This window comes from Puma concolor, chromosome D2 (assembly GCF_028749965.1).
Source record: "Puma concolor isolate L17-30 chromosome D2, mPumCon1.1.hap2, whole genome shotgun sequence".
NCBI lineage: Eukaryota > Metazoa > Chordata > Mammalia > Carnivora > Felidae > Puma > Puma concolor.
In genome coordinates, this window is record NC_141677.1 from 57,105,845 (window position 1) to 57,124,737 (window position 18,893).

General features: G+C 35.6%; 1 protein-coding gene and 1 non-coding gene across 7 annotated transcripts in view; both read left to right on the top strand.

Annotated features, from left to right (window-relative positions):
- The window catches only part of LCOR (ligand dependent nuclear receptor corepressor), a 134,347-nt gene that overhangs the window by 77,970 nt on the left and 37,484 nt on the right, over window positions 1-18,893 (top strand). For 5 of the 6 annotated variants that reach the window (XM_086680520.1, XM_086680521.1, XM_086680522.1 and 2 more), the window contains 3 exons: window positions 9,688-9,820; window positions 14,332-14,619; window positions 17,758-17,851. The exons of the other annotated variant lie outside the window; for it this stretch is intronic. In XM_086680520.1, the coding sequence (XP_086536646.1) occupies window positions 9,688-9,820; window positions 14,332-14,619; window positions 17,758-17,851 (515 nt within the window). The remainder of the gene's footprint in view (window positions 1-9,687; window positions 9,821-14,331; window positions 14,620-17,757; window positions 17,852-18,893) is intronic. 6 annotated transcript variants of the gene reach the window in all.
- On the top strand, window positions 7,574-7,678 carry LOC112854929 (U6 spliceosomal RNA). The gene has a single exon (XR_003223001.1). It is a non-coding gene; the product is annotated as a U6 spliceosomal RNA (small nuclear RNA).

The window sequence follows — 18,893 nt, forward strand, 5'->3', positions numbered from 1 at the left end:
GTTTTTTATTTATTTTTGGGACAGAGAGAGACAGAGCATGAACGGGGGAGGGGCAGAGAGAGAGGGAGACACAGAATCAGAAACAGGCTCCAGGCTCTGAGCCATCAGCCCAGAGCCCGACGCGGGGCTCGAACTCACGGACCGCGAGATCGTGACCTGGCTGAAGTCGGACGCTTAACCGACTGCGCCACCCAGGCGCCCCAACACACTTTTCTGCTTTTATGCCAGCACTAGCAGTTAGAAAATTAAGGAAACCTCTTTCTCATATGGACAGTAAAAATGTAAAATAATAAATATGTGGGAACTACATGAATAAACAACAGAATTTTAATTGAGCTCCATTATAGCTCACTTGGGTAAATGTAAAGCAGCTCCTAAAAGAAAAGACTGAATATTTTTAAGGGTGTTACTACTTCCTGAAATACTTTCTAAGTATATTGCTATTCAGATCTAAACCACCTTGTCAAAACAAAACAAAAACCACCTTGTCTTCTTTGGGGAGCTGGTGTTGGTGGTGAGAAGAATTGACTAAGCTATTTTAAATATAATCTGAAAAAATAAAGCTAAAATGGCCAGGACATTTTAGAAAACATAACAAGTAGGGATGTGCCTTCCCAAATACTAAGATTTATTATAAATACATAATAAGTTTTAAAGTATGATACTGATCTTTTCAGTTCTTAAGAAGAGAACTTTTTTTTAATGTGTATTTATTTTGAGAGTGGGGGGAGCAGAGGGAAAGAGAGAATCTCAGGAAGGCTCCATGCTCAGCATAGAGCCCCACATGGGGCTTGATCCCATGACCCAGGAGTCGTGACCTGAGCTGAGATCAAGAGTCAGATGCTCAACTGACTGAGTGAGTCACCCAGGTGCCCCAAGAAGAGAGCTTTTTAAAAAATGTTTATTTTTGAGAGAATATTTCAACCTGGCTCCACAGTGGGGCTCAGTCTCACGAATTGTAAGATCATGACCTGAACAGAAATCAAGAGTCAATCACTTAACAGACTGAGCCACCCAGGCGCCCCTTGAAGAGAACTTTTAAAAAACATGACTGCTTCCTACCTGAGAGCTACAGAATCAAAAGCTTTGGCAGTATGTTCTAGATACATGTGCTTTTAAGAAGCTTACAGTAGAAAAAATAAAAAAGAAGAAACTCACAGTAGATTTGATATGACAGAATCACCTGTGGCTATGAACAAACCCATGTAGGAGGACCAATTCTTGAATTCTGAAGGAAGCAAGTTCCGAGGAGATGCAGACTCCAGTGCGTATCTCCAACTTTATTCCTCTTCTGTTTTGGGCCAACAACGTGTTCTTTAATGAATAGGGGTAATAACTGTAAGAAAGAACAGTGGCTTTTTATTTACAGAAGAGTATGTCATAATCATTTTTTGGGGGGGGCATACCATACATAATGACTTCTTTTAAATTTCAGATGTGGGGGAGGGGGTTGGGGGTGGGGTGATATGAATTTGTTGTTTCTGGATCTCCTATCTGTTAGGTTAACTTTATTAGCTCTGTACCATTTGAATGTTTTTGTTCTTGTTGGTTCATTTAGTTTTGGCATATAGTATGTACAGTAAGGGAGGATGGCCTGTATTTTGTTTATACATCATTGCTGTAAATTTTTAACTTGGTGACCAGATGCACTTGATAAAAGCATATGATTTGGTATTATATTTTTCATCTCTTTATTATTCTGGATAAAAACAAGCAAAATAACCATTTAACTGGTGAAATTATTTTAAAGCAATCATTTAAGCTGGAAATAATTATCTTAAGGGCATATAGCAAATGGAGAATGATTTGTTCAAACAAACGTACTAAATCTCAGTAAGAACAGGACTCTGGCATTTGACCCATGACCCACTCCCATCCTCTCCCTGCGCTCAGCTTGAAGGAAGCTCTAACTCTTGTCTGAGCAGGGGAAACAGACTGCGGGCATCACTCATACCTTCTAGCTTCTCGTGGCGGATGCTGTCTTCCAGGCAGCTGAGGTCAAAAAGCCTTCCTTCTCTCAGCCTTTTCTCAGAGTGGAAGTGTGCTCCAGTCTCAGCAGATTGAGCATACTGAGGTTTAGGTCAGGCCTCATTCATAAGGCAGAAGTTCTGTGCCAGGAGAGGCAAGTGATCCACCACCCCCTGTCATAAAGCACAGATGTCACTCTGAGAGAAGTGGGTTATTGTCCTAACCTCCAGTTCCTGTGCAGCGGCACAGTGGTTCTTCCAAAGGGAAAGGCAGGCCTTGAGAACGGAGAATTCTGTAGCTCTCTCAGGGGGACTGACTTTTGAACAGAGCTTACAAAAAGTTGTTGAAAATGATGGAGATCTTTGTGGTGAACAGTTAAGAGAAGGCTGGTAGCTCCATGATACTAGTAGCAACAAGTGAAATGGCAGACCAGTCAGAAGCTTTACGGAGAGAACCAGATAAAAAGAAGAGCCCTCCCAGGGTTCGAGTTAGCCTCAAAGACTGGCAAGGCAACACCCTGCCCTTACAAAGAGGCCCCACTTTCATTGGATCAGACACTGGTGCAATTTATGCCCCAGGATGTGGCAACAACACACCAATGAAACAAACTAGTTGAGGCTAACACCTGGGTGTGTGATACTGCTACAGGCTGATCAGCGAGCACTGTGTAAAGGGAAGGCCTGAGAAAGAAACTGCCAGAGAGTCTGACTAAACCCACAGTCATTCCCAGTAGACAGGGAGACTGCATGCTCAAGACCGCATCCCCTGAGAAAAGTGATAACAGAGGCTGCACATTGGGGGGAAATAGACTTCAATGAACCTAGAGATCAAGAGGGACATTTTTTATGATAAAAGGGTCAATGTATTAGGAAGACCTATAACAACATATGTTGTTACATATGTAACAACAGAACTCCCAAAACACATGAAGCAAAATGTGACAGAAGTGAAGGGAGAAATAGTTCAAAAACAAGAGTTGACTACATTAATACTCCACTTTCAATAATGGATAGAACATCTAGACAGAAGATCAACAGAGAGGAGAGATTTGAACAACACTCTGAAGCAACTAGACCTAACAGATGTGTATAAGGAACACTCCACCCAAAAAGAACAAAATAGTGATTCTTTCCAAGTATACGTGGAACATTTTCCAGGAAAGATTTTCTGCTAGGCCATAAAAAAATCAAAGGATTCCAATCATACACAATATGTTTTCCCACTACAAAGGAATGATATTAGTAGAAATTAGTTACAGAGGATATATGAGGAATTCACACATATGTGGAAATTAAATAATGCATTTCTAAATAATCAGAAGAAGGAATCACAAGGGAAATTAGCAAATAGTTTGAGATGAATGAAAGCCAAAGCATACCAAAACTTATGAGACGTAGCCAACAGCACTTAGATGGCAATTTAAAGCTGCAGCTGCCTATATTTTAAAAGATCTTAGTTCAGTGCCCTGTCTTCCTTAAAAGACCAGGAGAAGAAGAGCATACTAAACCTAAAGCAGGCAGAAGGAAATAATGATTAGAGCAGAAATAAATGAAATAGTATAGAAAAATAGAGAAATTAACAAAATCAAAGGTTCGTTCTTTGAAAAGATACAACAAAATTGATAAATGTTTTATCTAGGACTGCTCAAGAGAAAAAGACTCAAATTACTAAATCACAAATCAGATAGAGGAAATTACTAGTGACCTTAGGGAGATAAAAAGGATTTAAGGGAAATACTACTGTGAATCATATATAAATCAGCAGACTAGATAGTTTAAATGAAACAAGCAAATGCCTAGAATAAGACACAAACTACTGAAACTGACATAAGGAGAAATAGAAAATCTGAACAGACCTGTGTAGCAGGTTGAATTATGTGCCCCCCACTCAAAAAAAAAAAAAAAAAAAAAAAAAGATGAAGTTCTAATCCCTGGTACTTATAAATGTGACATTTTTTGGGAAATATGGTCTTTGTGGATTAATTAATAAGTTAAGATGAGGTTATACTGGATTAGAGTAGGTCTTCAATCCAGCACCTGGTGTCTTTATAAGGGAGATTTGGAGACCAAGACACGCACACGGAAGGCCACGTAAAGTTAGAAGAAGAAATTGGAGTTAATGCTGTCACAAGTCAAGAAATGTTGGATTGCTGGAAATCACCAGAAGCTAGGAAAAAGCAGGGAAGGATTCTCTCATAGAGGCCTTCAGAAGGAGCATGGCTTTGTTGACACCTTGATTGCAGATTTCTAGATTCCAGAGTTGTGAGAGAATAAATTTCTGCTGTTTTAAGCCACCCAGTTTGTGGTAATACGTTACAATAGCCCTGGGAAACTAATGCAACCTAGAACAAGTGAAGAGATTGAATTGGTAATTTTAAAATTTCCATCAAAGAAAAGCCTGTGGCCAGACACCTTCATTGGTGATTTCTGCCAGATATTTTTAAAAGAACTAATACCAGTTCTACACAAATTTATCTAAAATATAGAAGACGACTTCCTCGCTTTGTGAGACTAGTATTTGAATACCAAAACCAGACAGATCACAAGAAAACTGCAGAGCAGAATCACTTAGGAATACCAATAACAACAGTAAAATTCTCCACGAAATATTAGCAAACCAAATCAAGGAACATATGAAAACTGTTATACTCTCTTACCAGGTGAGATTTTTCTCAGGAATGCAAGGTTGGTTTACACCACAAAATCAATTAATGTAATATAGTGCATTAATGGGAATCAGTGATAAAAACCACGTGATCATCACAATGGATGTCCCTGCAAAAAGTGACCAAATCCAACACCTTTTTGTGATAAAAACACCCAAGAAACTAGGACTAGAAGAGAAATTCCTCAGCCTGTTCTACAAAAATACACAGCTGTGGTAAAAACTGGACATTTCCCCCCTAAAATTAGGAACAAGACAGAGTTGTCCATTCTCAATACTTCTATGCACTGTTCTAGCAGAAGCCCTAGCCTTGGCAATTAGGCAATAAAAGCAGGGGTGCCTGGCTGGCCCAGTTGGTTAAGCATCCAACTCTTAGTGTCACCTCAGGTCATGATCCCAGGGTCATGGGATTGAACTTCGTGTTGGCCTCTGCCCTGAGCATGGAGCCTGCTTAAGATATTCATTCTCTCTCTCTCTCTCTCTCTCTCTCTCTCTCTCTCTGTCTCTCTGTCTCTCTGTCTCTCTCTCTCTGTCTTCCTCTCCATCCCCCATTCTCCCCCTCCCTCCCTCTGTCCCTCTCCCCTGCTTGTATGCGCGCATGCTCTCTCTCTAAAAAAAGAAAAGAAACCAGAGTTACCCAGATTGCAAAAGAAGTAGTAAAAGTATTTGTAGATGACATGATGTTGTATATGGAAAATTTTAAGGAATCAACAGAACAAAATATATTAGAGTTAATAAGTTCAACAAGGTTGTAGAATACAACATTTTTTAAAAAATTGATTGTATTTCTATACAATAGCAGTGAATAGTCTGAACGTGAAAATTAAGAAAACAGTTCCATTTACTATAGCATCAAAAGGAATAGAATACTTAGGAATAAAGTAAACACAAGTTTAAGACTTGTACACTGTAAATTAAAATTGTTGAAATAAATTAAAGAAGATCGAAATAAATAGAAAGGTATGATCTCATGTTCGTGGATTGGAACACTTAATATTATGAAGATGGCATTACTCCCCCAAATAACCTGCAGATTCACTGCATAACCTACCAAGATTTCTGGTGACTTCTTTGCAGAGATTGGCAAACTGATCTTAAAATTCATGTAAGAATTTACAGGATGCCTGAGTAGCCAAAACAATCTTAGAAGAGAGGATTTACACTTCCTAATAGCAGAACTTACAAAACTACCATGATCAACATAGTGTGTTTCTGGCCTACAGATGGATATGTAGATCAGCGGAACAGAGTTGAGCATCCAGAAGTAAAATTTATGGCCAGTGATTTTTGACGAAGTTGGACCCCTTCCTTTTACCATACACAAAAGTTTATTTGAAACGGGTCATATACCTAAAAGTAAGTTCTAAAACTATAAAACATTTAGAAGAAAACATAAGAGTAAATCTTAATGATCTTGGGCTAGCCACTAGTTTTTTAGATATAATACCAAAGCACAAATGTCAAAAAATAAATTGGAATTCATTAAAATTAAGAACTTTGTACTGTTAACAGTAGTAGGTAGCATCAGTGAAGTGATAATAAAGCTCATTGATGGTAGAAAATATTTGCAAATCTTAAATCTGATAATGGAATTGTATCCAGAATATATCAGGAATTCTTACAACTCAAACATTAAAAAAAGTGAGCCCAATTAAAAACTGGGCAAAGCATAAGAATGTACATTTCTCCAAAGAAGGTATTTAAATGGCCAGTTAGATGTTCAACATTATTAATCATTAGGGAAATCTAATCAGAACCATTAGGCACCATTTCTTGTGTACTGGAATGGATGTAATAAAAATGATAGCAAGTGTTCATGAGAATGTGGAGAAGTCAGAACCCTCACTGCTGTTGGGAATATTAAATGGTACACCTGCTTTGGAAGATGGTTTAGTGTACTTTTTCAGAATGGTAAATATAATTAGCATATGATCTACAAATTCCACTCCTAAATACATATCGAAGAAAAATGAAAGTACACAAAAACTTGTACACAAACACTAAAGACTGCATTATTTGTATCATAGCAGCCAAAAAGAAATCCAAATGGTCATTATCAACTGATGAATGGGTAAAATGTGCTACATCAGTACAATGGAATGTTATTTGGCAATAAAAAGGAACGAAGTACTGGTATCTGCTACGATGGGGTGAACCTTGAAAACATTATTCTAGGAGGAAGAAACCACACACACACACACCATGAATATTGCACGATTCCGTTTATGTGAAATATCCAGAATAAGCAAGTCTGTAGAGAGAGGCAGAAAATAATACAGTGGTTGCCTAATGTTGGGGCAAGTGGGAGAATGGGAAGTGAGTGACTGTTGATGTCTTGCGGTACAAAAATATTCTGAAGTTTATCATGGTGATGGTCCCACACCTCTGTGACGCTACAAGAAAAACATTGAATTTATACTTTAAATAGGTGAATTGTATGATACGTGTATTATATCTCAATAAAACTGTTTGGAAACAAAACAAATAGGTGTGACTATAATTTATTTATTTATTTAAAAAAAATTTTTTTTTTAACGTTTATTTATTTTTTTGGGACAGAGAGAGACAGAGCATGAACGGGGGAGGGGCAGAGAGAGAGGGAGACACAGAATCGGAAACAGGCTCCAGGCTCTGAGCCATCAGCCCAGAGCCCGACGCGGGGCTCGAACTCACGGACCGCGAGATCGTGACCTGGCTGAAGTCGGCCGCTTAACCGACTGCGCCACCCAGGCGCCCCGGTGTGACTATAATTTAGATGAACCAACTAAAAGTTATCTGAAGGTCTCAGCGTCCAGGTTGATAAAATTGGTAATTAATTGTTTAATTCAAGAAAAAACATGTAACACCTTCCTTACTGAGTGCTGTTAGTTGCTATGAGTTGATTTAGATTAGAAAGTAGCCTGAATGCAACATTTGAGCATGGTTTAAGTATAGATATTCTGTGCTTGCTTTGGCAGCACATATGCTAAAATTGTAACCATACAGAAAAAATTAGCATGGCCCCTACGCAAGGATGATACAGATTCGTGAAGTGTTCCTTATTTTTGTGGTGAGCTCCAAGTGTTGTATGTAAGTGTTGAATCACTAAATTCTACACCTGAAATTAATATTACACTGTATGTTAACTAGCAGGAATTTAAATAAAAACTTGGAAAGACATGGAAAGGATACACATATTTGTAAATGTATGTGTAGAATCAATGGGGATAGCTGTATGCTTAACGCATTGAAACTACACTGTGTACAATGCGTCCTTCAACTAACATCTTCTCTCATTGAGATACGCATTTTTAAACATGAAAAATAAAGATATCCTGCTGAAAGTCTGACTAAACTTACTGAATGTAGGACTGAGGGGTTAAGTACAGTTTATACCATATAATGTCTGAGTTTAAAAATCACTAAACAATGAAATGCCATTAAAACACAGTTGAGGATTTTATTGGTCTCTAATTAGTACCTGTTCCCGATCCTTTCAGATGTTAAATCTGTATCAAAATTACATTATTTTGTGATTCATTTTTAAAAATTAATTTCTTTAAGCCACGAAAGAGAATGTTGGCAAATACAACTATAATAAAGTTGGCAAGTACAACTATAATAAACTTAGTTGGTTAAGTGTCCAACTCTTGATCTCAGCTCACGTCTTGATCTCAGGGTCGTGAGTTAAAGCCTTGTGTTGGTTGGGCTCCATGCTGGGCCGGGGAAGCCTACTGAATGAATGAATGAATGAATGAATGAATGAATGAATGAATGAAAATGTTTTTATAATGACTTTATAACAATATTTTCTTTATGTGGCAGACTTAACGTGTCTCATGGATATTTTATGGGATGATTGTTTTCATTTGATTATGCAAGAGAGTTCTTCATATTAAACTGTAATATATAATTGGTGCTAAATGTGTCTTTGCAAAAGACACATATTTTGGTTGTGCTGTTGACACAGTTTGTACAATGGAGAAATCATAAAAAAATCTGATTGCACATGTCATTGCTTGTATTTGAAATCTTTGAGAAAATTGTGGATTATAATGTGCCTTCAGTGCCCTGTTTGCTTCCTTTTCACTGTGTCAGGGTGTGTCCCCATTTTCTTTTTTAGAGTACTTTTAGGTACTTCTAAGTACTTTTAAGTTTTCCATGACAGAATTATATATGCCTGTGGCGATACATTGTGGTGATTTGAAGTAAATTATATGCATTGGAACTTAAAGAACACTTCAAAGATGTACTTACTTAGTCTCCTGTTCATTAGCTACAAGAGTGGAAGTAAATGCAAAGCATTGTCTACCTAGTCTAGTGCTCCTACAGCCTGAGAGCAGATTCTGGGAGTCTTTGGGATGAGTCTAGTGTGGCAGTTTGAAACTTTGTGATCAGGACTTAACATGTTTATATTGTAAGCATGTTCAAGCATATATAGAAATGTGTACCTTTAGAACATGTGACGCAGTGTATTTTTAAATTCTGTTTTCTAGAGCCAGTTTTAACGTATTAATTTCACAACTCTCTAAACATTTGAAAGCTACAGTTTATGAATTATATTCTAGGCACAGAATTATGAATTCGGATACATTCTTTTGAGTTTTCCCTTCTAACGGCCCTTTTAAAATTATGTTTGTTTTGTGTCTGGAGAAAACATGTTATACTAGGAGGGCAAACATGATTCTCAAATAGTATTTAGGATTTAAGCTATTTTTTTTGTCTGAGTTGAATGTCTGTGTACTATTGCTGTATGGTGTAATAAGAACGGACATATTTAAATGCTCAAGAAAAATCTTCCGTTAGTAATGTTATTTTAATTAGAGTTTATCTGTCAGTTTTAAACAAAACTTGTAAGATACATAAAAACCACCCAAGTATATATTTACATTCACTTTGCTTTTATACTTTTGTGGAGATAAATTTTATTCTGATTTAAAGTTTTAAGATATTTTAATTGTATTAAACTGATTTGTCTTATCTGTTACTAACATTTGTCTTTGATTTTGCATCTGTGCTTTTGATACTGAATGGGGAAAGATTTTTGTGCAAATATTTCACCAAATATTTTTGCAGGGACACTTAGTCGGTCTGGATGAACCAGCTTCGGGAGCTGGGCAAGAAGCTCTGCTTAAACAAGAGCAAGCAAAAATCATTCGATTCGAGAGACAAGCAGAAGAGTTCCTCAATGCAGTCTTTTATAGAAAAGGTTGGTTCTAGTGAAGAATGGCATTTAGCATCTGCTTGTCTTATATTTTCTTAATTTTAATGTCATTTTTAAAAAGTTACTTTTAAAAACATTTTTCTTTGTTAATAACACACTTTATATTCCTTTGGTCAAGTTAAATTTGGAATAGGTTAAGGCAACTCCTCTTCCCTCTTTTTCAGTTTGAAGTGATGGAATCATGTAAGTTGTGTTAAATAGTTCCTGAAAGTATTATGAAAGTCTAAAAAATTCTGAGGTCTCAGTACTAATATATTTTGTCAAATTTTCTTACATACATAGTGACAGTTTTAATCGCAGATAACCATAAAACTGTATAAAATTTTAGTAATTCCTTGCTGAAATTTCATTTAGAGAGATGTGAAGTTGTATCTTAAAATTAGATTTACAGGCATTTATTTCCTTGATAGAGCCTTGTTTTGCTGAAACTTCTTTAAATTATTAAAATTAGAGAAAGGAATTCATAATTATGTAATAAAACTTTCCCCCTTACATTTGAGGTGGTATTTAATAGCTCCACCTCTTATATTTTTCAATTTAACTTTCTCCTTAAAACCTTTGTAGACATGATTTACATTTTGTTTCTCTATTCACAAAGCCTAATTACCATCGGCCAAGACCTTCAGAAAGCTTCCTTCCCTCTATGATCCATTCTAGTGAAGTCTTTACTTTCAAGAAATTCTAAATGGATTTGTGTTCCTTAGTTATGTCTTTCCTCTAGTTCCAAGATGGAGGTTACTGTGATAGGTTCTAAAAAAGTTTCCTACAAACTCTTGTGACCCTGAATACTCTAATATTCAGCAGACTCAATGATTCTGCTTTCTTTAGTACTTCTTTATATGTTCTAGTTTATATCCCTCATTCTTCTGGGAATTCCCTCTGAAATTTGAAGGGTGATTTTTGCCTTTACAGTGGTTGGAAGTCTGATAAAGTGCTATTCTAATTGGTTGGTTACAGTTGGAAACCAGCTGATGTTCTGCTTAATGTGGTCAGTATTTTCAAAATGGAGTATGAAGTGTCCTATAAAATTAAGGAACACACAAGATTATTGTTTTCAGTGACACCTTTTTTTTCCTATGCAAAATTAAATTTTTCAGTACACCCTCACCTCACTTTTAGTACCCTCAGCACCCTCTGACGTGAAGCTCCCAACTGAGGCTCCCATGCTCACTTTATCATCCCCTAAATACCCTGAAATCTAAAATTATGTTCCAAATAGTAATTTTCTTAGTTGTATAAACATTTGATTGTTTTATTAAAGTAATTCACATTAAGGTATAAATGATAGACTCGTTCTGTCAGTTTATTAAATAAAATATCTTTACAGCTCCTCTGCTGCTCCTGTCCTTTAGGATGTGTACTGAATGAGTCACGGGCCTAATTATCTGCAAAGAGGAGCTCCTCTTCCTATATGTGGAGAAACCACTTTTCATCCAGTCTTTGCTTGGAGGGAGTTAATAAGGCCAATCATAAGCATATTCCTAAAGAGAATTCTAGCCTACTTCTCTGCTGGTCCCATCCCTTTGTCATGTAGGAATAGCTTAAAGTTCTTCTAAGTTTTATTTTAAAATTAAACTTTTGGATACATGAGGGAAGGAATGTTTACCTTGGAATCAGCCTTAGGGTAGACTTTAGGGATGAGAATCCTCTGAAATTGTATGTAAAGTTAAGTTTGTGTATTTGTATACTGGCATATGATGTTCAGAAAAAGAACTATTGCTTTGCTATTAGAAGTTCCTTCCTCCTTGTTTTATGTATTAATATTGATATTTTTAAATATTAATCTTCATGGAAATGTCTGAAAGCCATTAGTACTCTTCAAGTTATACCAAAAATGTATATAATATGCAGAGATATGACAGGCAATTTAGTCTGAAGGGTGTTGTGTGTGTGTGTGTGTGTACACGTATGTATGCATATATAAATACATATATATATATTTTTTAAATAGTTCAGAGATTTGGAGTTATTAATACTTTGTTTCCAAGTATTGCAAATTGTGTGTTTTAAATGAGTATGAAAAGGTTCTAAAAGCTAAGTAGGAACATAGATGCAATTAAAGTAGGCTTTTGTGGTATGGATTCAGTAATAAATTTTAGCTTATGAACGGTATACCTTCAACTATCATTATCAAATTTTTTCCAGCTTTGTCACTTGTGTTAGAAAATTTGACACTTTCTATAAGTTAGATTTCCATTTTAAAAACATAAGTGGCTGTAATGTAACATTTACTTGTTTTCCTGTAGTGTTAATTTTGATCTGATTTGTGGTTTTTATTTGACTCACTTGTGCATATTCCCCAAGACATGTCTAGATTTATAGAAGTTGTGTTTTAAGTAAGTGAAAGAATGAAATGTGTTCAGGAAACTTTTCAAAACATGTAGAAATTCATATGACAGATATGTCATCAATTTGTAAGTATGAATTGTGTTTTATGGTTATGTTCTTCATTCAACAAAGAGGCAAGATACACCACAGCCATTTAAAGGTCAGAGGTAGCAGTTTATGGTCTTTATTCTAAAATCCCTGATTTTTCAAAAATCTATATATTTATGAATCTAGTTTAACTCTGCCTATTTGAAAACTTTCTTTATGTGTTACAGGGGATAAGAAGATACATTAATATATAAAACTTGAGAAAATATAAAACTTGAAATTATATACAGTCTTTTATTTGGAGGATAGGTCTTAAGTGGAAAGTTAAATGAATATTAATAAGAATATTCAGTGGGTAGAGATTTTAAAAAAGCAATGTATGGCTAAAATGTTTATTAAAACTTTTAAGGAACTCATTCATGGTTGTAATAATTTCTGAACCTTACCTAATTGAATACCTTGATTCTTAAACCATCTAGCACACTCAGTCTATTTATAGAGAAGAAACATGGGGTTAGAAGTACTTTTGGTAGAACAGAAATGTTGCTGTTGGTAGAGAAAAACCTCATTAAACTCCAGAGAATTAAATATTCTGACTTTAGACTTTCTTCTGGTATTTAATGTTGTTTTTCAGGGGGAAAAAAAATTGTTCTTAGAGTCCCATGAAGTTTTGATGATGTGTATGTTGTGGAGATTTTAGGTTTGAATTGAATGAGTCAGTTTATCTCTAAATTTATAAATCAACCTAATTCCCTTATAGCTCCAACATATTATGGGTAAAGTAATTTACCTTCTGTAGTTGATCTTTAAAAGACCAAGGAAACTCAGGTTTTCTGGAACTGCCTTCTGAAACCTCTGAAGTGTGGTGTGGAAGTAAAGGTCACAGGTGGAACATTAAGATCAGGGGGAGAGTTTTAATCAAGGGTCTACCACTAACCATCTATACAGATTTGAAGAGGTCACTTCTCTTTAGACACATTAACCTTATTTGTCTACAGAAAAAAAAACAAAACACTATTTGATGGTGATTGATTTGACTGATCCATTTATTACTCAGCTAATATGAATGCATACTTTATGCCAGGCAAGATTAGGTGCTGAGTATACAGAGGTAAACAAACATAACCTCTGCTCTTGAGAAGCTTAGTCTCCCTGAGAGTGCGGTAATGATAGAGATGTGATGATATATTTATACCAAACATTTTCTCTTTTATTTTGCCCCATTTGACCTTCAGGGTCCCTCCAGTGCCAGAAGTTCTATGAGTTAATGAATTCATATGGTCTTTATTTTTAAATTAACGTGGATTAGAAATTGATAAGTTTATTTTATTAATTCCTTTGCTATTGTGCTTAATGATTGGCAGAGTATATTTAAAGAACTCATGGAAAATATATGGTGTTAAACTTTGAGATCTGGCCTTTAAACTCCAAGCCCAGTGGTTCCAGCTGCACCTAGAAACTTAGTAGAAATGCCAGTCCTTGACCTCACCCTAGAACTGCTAAATCAGTTAACCCTGGGGATAGGACCCAGCAGTGTGTTTTTACAGGCCCTCAAAGTGATTCTTATGAGCCTGAAAATGTGAGGCTATGGCCCCAGTCTGTCATGGACCTTATATTAAGTATCTCCTTTTACAATTTTGCTATGCCTTCAGTCTTTGACAGAAAGTAGATTATGTACTCATAACTGAGTAATCCATTCTTCAACAATTTAGGAAGAGATGGCTGAGGAAAGGTCTAGGAAAAACCGGATGTAATCTATAGGTGGTAAACAGAAGTAATTATTTCATAAAAGAAAGGTTTGAGATTTCTGTATCAGGTAAGTGATTCTTGCCCATAAGATATACTATTTGTTTTCCCTTTATTTAATTTCATAATACTGAGGGGGGTGTTTAGAAGTGATTTTATGAAAATTTTACTTCAAAACATCTGCAGCTCATAAGCTTAGAGCTTAAAAAATCTAATTCTGGGAGGGAATACTATTTTTAGGAGATTGCATTTTAAGAAAAAAAGAAAATGAAATTTTATGTTTGCTTGAAAGCTGTCTTCTTTTTTTTTTTTTTTTTTTTTTTTTTTTGTAGTACATTGTCCCAGTTTAAAAGTAAATAAATCTTTGTTTACAGACAGTCCCTGGGTCTCCGACCCCAATATTCCCCTAGTGGCCCGTGAGATCATGCAGCGAATGATCCAACAATTTGCTGCTGAATATACCTCAAAAAATAGCTCTACTCAGGACCCCAGCCAGCCCAATAGCACAAAGAACCAAAGCCTGCCGAAAGCATCTCCAGTCACCACCTCTCCCACGGCTGCAACTACTCAGAACCCTGTGCTCAGCAAACTTCTCATGGCTGACCAAGACTCACCTCTGGACCTTACTGTCAGAAAGTCTCAGTCAGAACCTAGCGAACAAGGTATGGTTTGATGTCAAGGTCTCCTCTGTCCAATCAGAATACTTTAACTTTGGGGAGAAGAAAATTATTGGCAAGTAGGGCACCAGTAACAATAGGATAAAAACTAATTTGATTCTTAAATTATTCCTGACTATGCAGTCATAGAGAAGTACAGATAAAATGGCTACTATACATTATATATCAGTAGTTTGTAGTCAAGATCAATGTACCACTCAGGAAAGTTAGGTGGTTACACTTGTTACTGATCTTTAAGTTACTTGATATTTATATAAATATTTTATGTTTTACAAAGCATTGCCATATCCATTGTTTTTAAAACCCCTATAAAAAATTAAGTTTCCCCTGATCGTCAGTGTTCTAGAATTAGCGCCTAGCTGAGAAATACATGTATCTTGTTAGGTAGAATTTATACTCTGCACATGAAATTATAAGGCGAGAATGTGTATTGTTTGCATTTTTAAAAAAGAAACTCCTAGGGTTAGATATAATGAGGAAGACAGTAGACACAGCAGGTTGTTCAGTGTATTCCATATGTATATGGATATACATGTATATATATACAAGCACCTCCATATGTATATGTACTGTATTATGAATTAACCTTAGAATATTTCCAAGGTAATTTAAATTTGTTGGTGAGGATCCTAATTAAGGGACAAGGTTAAAAGGTTATCAGTTTTGCTTAGCAAATATTTCTTGAATCTAAGAAAAGTTTACTCTTAAATAGATTAAATATTTGGGGTTTTTTGTGATCCCTTTTTAATTTCACAGAGATGCAGTGAGCATTTCAACTGGGCCATTGTTTGACCCATTACAGATTGTAAATTGGTGATATCTGTTCTAGTGAGAGTTCATTTTCCTAGAATATCTCCTAAGAGTGTGCAGAAAGTTATGAGAGGTGTGGATTTATTGGTGAGAAATACATGTTCATTTTGCAAAATTAGGTTTGAATTTGTATGAAGAACCTCTTAGAAAGGACTGTCTATTGCTTATTATAAGTAATTTAAGAAGGATTTACATTTAATGGACTGGCTTTAGGTTTTTAAAGAATACATTTTTGAATAGTTTTTCTTTTTCTTTTTTTCTGTTTCTGGGTAAAGAACAGCAATCGTAATCTCAAAATTCTGAGAGATTTCCTAGTAGAATTCCTCATTGTCATATGTTCACATTGATCAGTGTACCTTTGGTCACCATATTCGCAAAATTGTGCTTTTCTGTTTTATTGAGGATTATCTTTACCAAAGATTGGTAGCTTTCATTAAAAGTCTTTTTTTTTTTTTTTTTTTTTTTTTTAATGTTGATTCATTTCTTGAGAGAGAGAGTGTGCATGCGTGGGAGAGAGGTGGGGGGGGGGGCGGGGCGGGGACAGAGAGAGAGGGAGACAAAGAATTTGAAGCAGGCTCCAGGCTTCGAGCTGTCAGCCCAGAGCCAGACATGGGGCTCAAACTCACAAACCGTGAGATCATGACCTGAGCCAAAGTCAGACGCTTAACTGACTGAACCATCCAGGCGCCCCTAAAAATCTTTCTGCTCTAAATATTGCATTAAAAACTTCAGGTTTACAATAGGAGAATGACAGTGTAGAGGTTGTATTTAAAATATTAATGATAGAGATTAACATACAAAGATACCACTTAGTCTAATTTAACTTCTTCTAGTTGGTGGTGTACTTAAGAGATACATTGTACTGACCGTATGCTCTGAAGAGGAATTTGACCTAGATGACAGGATTGTAGTGTATAGACTTCAAGTGAAACAGAATTTTAACATTATATTTCCCAGATCTATTTTCAAGTGTTTTCAATGAAACCACTGTATATTTAGTATATTTAAGTAGACTTAAAATATGTTGCCTATTTGATGATTAGACAGGCTTGGAAGTCTTTAAATAGTGTCTTTTGTTGGAAATATTTTGGTTGGAAGTATTTTAAGCAGTGTGTTTGCTTGTTAGATGTCTAATTGGGTTAACTTGGTGTCCTTATAAGATTACAACTATATTTTTAGAAATATTAGTGACTCTAAAGGACAGCAGTTATTCTGGATGAGTGTGGGATTTTTGGTTTACAAGCTCAGTCACATATTTCTAACAGCCTGAAATCAGGAGTTACAGTGTGCTCAGACACAAATCCTATTTAGGTTCTATGTTGGGGCAGTTTTTAACATAACTAGATAGGCCTCTCTGCTCGTCAGCTGAAAATCAGAGCCATTGATTATTAGCTTGCTCTGTTAATTTTGGACAAAATGGCAGCTTTAAAAGTTGTCTAGAAGATGAGTTTTCTTTTCTAGACATGTCTATGAGGGAAAGAAGTCTTTGTGGGATAAGAAGGTCTTCTAATTTTATGTTCTGATAACATGAATTTGTTATTCTAGTTTCAGTAAAAAATGGTTAAATCTCTAGGCTTTCATCAGTATCAAGACGATTTCATTCTTCTCTCTTTCCTTAAACTTTGCTCACCAGTTTGTAACAGCTTATTAATTGAAAAACCTTGCCTTTATAAATACCAAGAAGGGAATTTTGAATCTCTGAAGAGTTTTTCCAAAAGATTGAATTCAAATATACAGTTTTTTGCAGATGTGTCCAAAGAGTAATGAGGACACATGAAAATCACAGTTAACATCTGATTCATCTTACAGACTATTTTGTATATACATATAATTTAACCATATAAACTTATGTTTCAAAATGATTTGTGTCACATAAAATTTTCTAAATCCAACTTTAATGTTTGTTTTAGTGTTTCGGGTAGACTTAGCTCTTGAGGAATTTGGTTTTATAATCTGTATGATGTGGCATTGAGATCTCATATGCTTTGATAAAGGCACATTTCGAAAGCGAAGTCTAATAGTTCTATTTACATACTGTGTAAACTGCAATTTCTAATACCTGACTATATCTTCAGTGGTAGGCTGTACCTTTTCTTTTGCCCTATTAATAAAATATTTAACCCTTGGAGATGTTAGATATAACAAGCTTTGCTAAATGTATGTCACTTTAGGAGGGAAGATACCCTGTCTTACGTATATAGCTAGTGTATCTGCTTGGTTGACTAGACCTATTGCTTTGTCATTTTTAGTCTGTTCAGTTCACATTTGTTCCTAGTTTTTAATATCCTCAGGTGTGTGTTTGTGTCTCTGCAGACGGTGTACTTGATCTGTCCACTAAGAAAAGTCCATGTGCTGGCAGCACTTCCCTGAGCCATTCTCCAGGCTGCTCCAGTGCTCAAGGGAACGGGTAAGGGAAAATATTTGTAGAATTTCACAGTTTATAGGGGACGGTTTATCGAAGATTGGTGAAAATCTCCTTTATATGTTTTAAAAATTAATTCTTCAGAATAACGTTGTTATAAGTAGGCCTTTAGTAAATTGCTTAGTCCATTGATCAAGTAAAAGCACAGTCTGTGAAGTCCAGAATTGACTAGTGTAGATCAGGTTTGCCAAGTTAGTACAAATAGTAAATGATTGAAAATCTGGCAAGAATGTCTTGGGACTTTCTGTTGTTGAGTGTTTGGGAGTGGGAAACCCAACCTAAATAATTCCAGAGTTCAGATGTAAAGGCAGTAGTATGTGTGCGGAGGTTGTTGAATGAAAATTGGGCTCCAGTATTTTACTTGGTATCTCTAATGAAATGTGTGGGTATGTGGGGGCTGTTTGTTTTTTTCTTGTTTGTTTGTTTTGGTTTTGTTTTGTTTGTTGATTTGAACTGCAGTTTTAACTCTGTGTGGCAGTTCAGAAAAAATAATCGTATGTATTTTTTGTTTTTTAAGTGGTTAAGACTGTAGATGTTGGGATAACCGTCTTATGCTATCAAGACATTATATGCTCAGTTTTGATAACTCTTAGCAGATTACCCACCACCTAGTTTTATAGTGTGAGAATTGTCTTAATTCTCCCTCTACATGTACATAGAAACCATGTAGAAAAGCCAGATATTAATGAAGACATTTAAGTGCCATATTGGGAAGGAATTTCCATAAAATTGTGTTGTGACCAAAAATCAACTTCATTCATGAAAAATCACTTCGGTAAGCTAAATTAGGTAATATTTAAGTTTATTAACTTTTAGAATATCGACATAGGAAAGTTTTTAGGTGTTAAAGCAATAAGTACACATTAAATGGACTAACCTTTTTTCAACTTCCTCTTAATTACCTTCAAATTGAAGGATTCCTTTACTGACTTCTAAAATGCTGCCTTTATTTTCTCTAAAATTCTGTCATTTTCCTTTTTCTCTCCTCCTTTATTCAATCTAAAAGTAACTTCTTGATTTAATGCAG